The sequence below is a fragment of the Centroberyx affinis genome, unplaced genomic scaffold (assembly GCF_046629955.1).
Source record: "Centroberyx affinis isolate AG114_WGS23_722 - 3 ecotype Tasmania unplaced genomic scaffold, CSIRO-AGI_Caff_v1 ptg003971l_1, whole genome shotgun sequence".
Taxonomy (NCBI): domain Eukaryota; kingdom Metazoa; phylum Chordata; class Actinopteri; order Beryciformes; family Berycidae; genus Centroberyx; species Centroberyx affinis.
In genome coordinates this window covers 121,221-125,572 of record NW_027281792.1, presented here as the reverse complement: position 1 = coordinate 125,572, position 4,352 = coordinate 121,221, and the positions used below count along the sequence as shown (strand labels likewise).

General features: G+C 43.1%; 1 protein-coding gene across 1 annotated transcript; it reads right to left on the bottom strand.

Moving 5' to 3' along the window:
- Positions 1–593: 593 nt before the first annotated feature.
- On the bottom strand, positions 594–3,099 carry LOC139663284 (induced myeloid leukemia cell differentiation protein Mcl-1 homolog). Its single transcript, XM_071541921.1, has 3 exons — positions 2,452–3,099; positions 1,925–2,175; positions 594–1,753 (listed from the first exon to the last, which is right to left on the bottom strand). Exons 1-3 carry the CDS (start codon positions 2,948–2,950, stop codon positions 1,637–1,639), a joined length of 867 nt encoding a protein of 288 aa, XP_071398022.1. The 5' UTR covers positions 2,951–3,099; the 3' UTR covers positions 594–1,636.
- Between the last annotated feature and the right edge of the window lie 1,253 nt (positions 3,100–4,352).

Genomic DNA, 4,352 nt, shown 5'->3' with positions numbered 1-4,352 from the left:
TGTAGAGTTTGGTTGGAAAGAAAACCTGGATACTTTTGGGCCTTTTGAGTTGGCTGGTAAAAGAGCTGGTGGATGGTAAATTTCGGGGATTTTTTTGGTCACTATGATCCTGTGGACAAAAAGATGTTTTCCTGCACTAGTCGAAGGCAACTGAAAGCCTCTGAAAGAAGGAAGTAGACAATGTTATGCAACCTTTGAGGATGAACTGGTTGTCACCCCAGTTTCACAAGCCAGATAAGGCTTCGAAATATTCGCCTGTGATGCTGCTGTGCACCAGCTCTTGCAGAGATGTGAACTGTTACCAGCGCAAAGCTGCGGCTGCAGCCGAGAGCGAGCTGCAAACTGTGACGTAGTAGATAAGGCGGTGTTGCCAAACCCCCATCGAATTTCTAGGAAATAGCAGCCTCGGCTCTCTCTCTTGGGGTGTGGTGTGAATAAACATCAAGGACCTACTTACAGAACGGGTAAACTCATTTAGAGCAGGGGCGGTTCATTTTCAGCACAGTAAAATAGTGTGGTTGTAGATGCTTCTGACTTCTGCTTTGTGCACCTTTTCCCCTAACAGAAGGACAGTATCAAAAGGTCAGACGAGGTGAATAACAATGTACTGTTTAATGAAAAGGTCAAAACTTGTGAATTGTGTCATACAACAGTTTTAATTAGCTTAGAACTGGGTGTGTAATTTGCATTACTGCCTTCTTTCGATATAACTTGAATGCAGTAGTTCACTTTGAGCACCGGAGGTACTTCGTTAGGTGAGCAGTGAGAGCTTTGGTGCTGTTGTTCCGTCACACCAATCTGCAGCAGAGCCAAGGTTGTCATTCCACAAAGTACAGTCATTTCGTCCAACACCCTCTAGCCTTCCTGGTTACAGCACAGCCAGCAGTCTTGAATGTGCTCGCTCTTCTCTCCTAGTGCAGACCTGAACCTCAATATTTCCCTAACCAGGAAGTCAAGCTACTTCCATGCAAATCCACCCCCGCCTCCCCTGACATGCTTGGAGTGTCCATACAAAGGAGCAGGATCCAGGGGTTATGAATGGGCTCAATGGAAATGGGCTTCATGTCTGCATGACAGGGAAAAATGCAGCCCCTCCTCCCTGCTGTGGCCTGGGACTCAAGTCTTGAATCTAGGGTCATCTCAACTCCAGGCTGAGCATTTCAGTACAACATTCCCAAATTGCAGCAATTAAAAATAAAAGAATTGTATTATCGTATGAACAATAAAGTAAACTACAATAGAAGCCAGAATATCAAATGAACTTATGGTCCGCACCGATTTAAATTTTTATATAATCATACTGTCATTTATTAGAAAAATAAATTTTATGTAAATTAAATAAGCCCCAATAGGGCGAATAAACCGGTGGCCAAAATGCAGATAGCTGAATGTTATGTCCATCCTCCAAACCTCAGAATCAAGAGCAAAAAGAAAAAGAAGAAATCAATCGAGGTGTGATTCTGTGAACATTTATGCCCTTGTTCCGTCTCGTACAGTCCAATCTACCCTTCTTTGGAAAACCAAACTGAGCCACGGGTGTTGGAAGGGTAAATCAAAGTGGGCGGTTGTCTCCAGCATGAATGTGTCCTATCTTGCTCAGGTACAAAGAAGTAGTCTCTGTGAGTGTCCAACAAATTCACCTGATCAACAGGGCCAGCGTTGCCCCGATACCAGCAAATCCAGCAAAGGCCATGAGCGTGTTCCTCACCGTGGACTCTGGGTCGGCTACCCGAAAGAACTCAACAAACCCATCCTGAAAAAGAAAAAAGGAAAGAAAACAATGTTAGAAGAAAGCCTCAGGGTAAAGCACAATAGCAAGGACATGTTAACAGACATGTACGCTTTGTTGCACAATGGATTGGTTATGCAACAGGCACATTTTATTCCCCTACATCCTGTCATGCAATAATTAGTCATAACTTACCCAGGAGTTGTTTTTGACCAGCCAGTCCCGCTGGTCAGTCAGCAGGTATGTGGAGATCTCCCGGCCCACCAGCTCCACGCAGTGCTCCCTGCGCTTCTCCTTCAGGTACTGACACACCACCGCCCCGAAGGCCACCAGGCTGGCGATGCGGCCCCAGTTGGTGGTCCCGTCCCCGAAGAGACTCTTGGCTACCGACGTGACGACGGCCATGTCGTCCCCTCTTTCATCCAGCCCAAGTTTGTTGACCATGCCTACAACATGAACGCCTTGGGGTCAGAAACATCTCCTGTTTGTGGATTTAGCTAAAATTCCTGTCAGGCTGCCAACGTCAACTATACCCTATTTATTTTATAACTTTTATAGCTTTCAACCCACTTAGAAAAAAATCTGCAACCAAAACAGGAGTTTCAAATATGGAGTCTGTTGTTAAGACTTTACTGCAGTAAATACGCAGCATGTGGCTCATGCAGCTGAAGGCATTGCACGGCTCGGGAAGCATAAATCCACACAGACTGAAATCTACCTACCGTTGTATGCGTATCGATGTTTTTCCAGAACATCATCCACTACTCTTTTCATTGTTGATAGCGCCTTCTCTTCCATCCACCGCGGCTTAGAAAGGCCCGTAAAGTCTCTTAAGAAACTGTCAACTAGTTGCCTCGTGTCATTTTCCAAGACTTCGTCCCCTGCTGGGCAATGCGTGTCGAGTTCACTGTCCGACTGCAGCTCCGGCGTGCACGGCAAAGAGCCGCCGTTGTCGTCGTCGTTATCATCCCGAATGCCTTTAGTTGGAAACCCATTTGGTTTGTTTACTCCCAACACCTTCGGCCGCTTCGGGGTGTCGCCGGGGGACGCATTCCCGTTACGAGAGTCTATGGATGAGGCCATGGCTATCTGCGGGGAGGAATTTCCAGAGCCGTAGTGCATGGATGCCTCGACGACTCCATTTTGAGGAAGAAAAATACAACTCCCAATTGCTCCGGCTGTGATAGCTTGATTCGACCGTCTTGTAGACATAATATTCATCTTGATATTTACTTTGAACGTTAAGCTTAAACTTTAAATAAAATTTAGATCTAATTTAGGTTTCACTGCTAGCTTGTATGAAATAAAAAGCTAGCCTTCTCCCTAACGTTCACACTTCCTCCATTGCGGACTGAACTGGAACGGAAATGAAGGGGCTTACTAATCCTAACACTGAAGTGGGCGGTAACGTGCCGTCGTCGTACATACGTCACCGCGCAACGTTAACAAACTCTACTTCCTCAAACAAACCACTCCTTTTTTACTATCCCCGTTTTTAAATGAAAATAAAAAACAAAAACAAAAGGACGCGGGCTTTTTTCTCAAATGAATGGAAATGTCTTGTTGTTGTATTTTAAATCGGAGAGGGCGCCTCACTCCCGTTTACCCGGGGTATAGATCAATATGAAACTTCCTTGGTATAGATATAATCGATCTGTGGGCGCAGTTATTTTTGTATTTTTCCATTACATCAAAGATTAAAATATCCCCCCGAGGAAGCGTTCCTAGAAACATGCGAATACAAACCAGTTTCACATAACAACAACAACAACAATAATAATATATAACACATAATAATAATGAGCAGCTAAAACGACAATTATATATTTACCCATTTCTAAAATTGTCTAATCTGGTTAATCACACTTTATTCCGACCAAGTTAAAAGTTTTCCACTTTCAATTAACAGTCACGTTATAGATTTAATGAGGAAAAATGTCCGCAATTGTGTTCTTTGTAGGGCCATTGTGACATTATAAAAGCCACCGACTTTCCCCCTTTGATAAATGTCTAGACTGTAGATTAGCCAAGACCTACTCTGAGTCCTGACATCGATTCTAGACTATGCTAGAAAAGTATCGGTGACTGTAGACTATTACAACGATTCTCAACCTTTTTCATATCAAGGACCCCAAATTTAGTACACATTAGGGCTACAGACCCCCATTTGATGATATTTTGTCTCTCGAACCCAAATCTGAGAATATTTTTATTGTTAGATATGATTTTGTCCAGAATTCCATGACTATCTGTATTGTAGGTAGAGAGATAACAGAGAAACTATGATCAAAACAATCATTCTTCTACATTCTCTTAATTTCTTGCAAATGAAATAATGCTGAAGTTTAACAATTGATCAATTTGCTGGGGACCACTGGACTATTACACACATACGCAATCTATTTATTGCGGTGAATAGAAAAGGGGGGAAATATCATTGACAGGTGGGGGTAACATGGGGCAATAATATAATATCTGATTGGAATTGGAAAAATTAAAGCCAAGGGGTTTTGAATTCCTTCTTACAGCACCATTTCTGTCACTCCAATTAAGCATTTTTAATCTATAGACCTACTCCACACATGTCGGTTACAATAATTTCTCTAGTTCTTCTACACGGACA

Excerpts from the sequence above, each read along its gene's own strand:
- LOC139663284 (XM_071541921.1), bottom strand. The coding sequence starts at position 2,950 with ATGAATATTATGTCTACAAGACGGTCGAATCAAGCTATCACAGCCGGA. Across the intron at positions 2,176-2,451 it reads ACATCGATACGCATACAACG|GCATGGTCAACAAACTTGGG; the intron begins GTAGGTAGATTT and ends TTCATGTTGTAG. Across the intron at positions 1,754-1,924 it reads TGGTCAAAAACAACTCCTGG|GATGGGTTTGTTGAGTTCTT; the intron begins GTAAGTTATGAC and ends TTTCTTTTTCAG.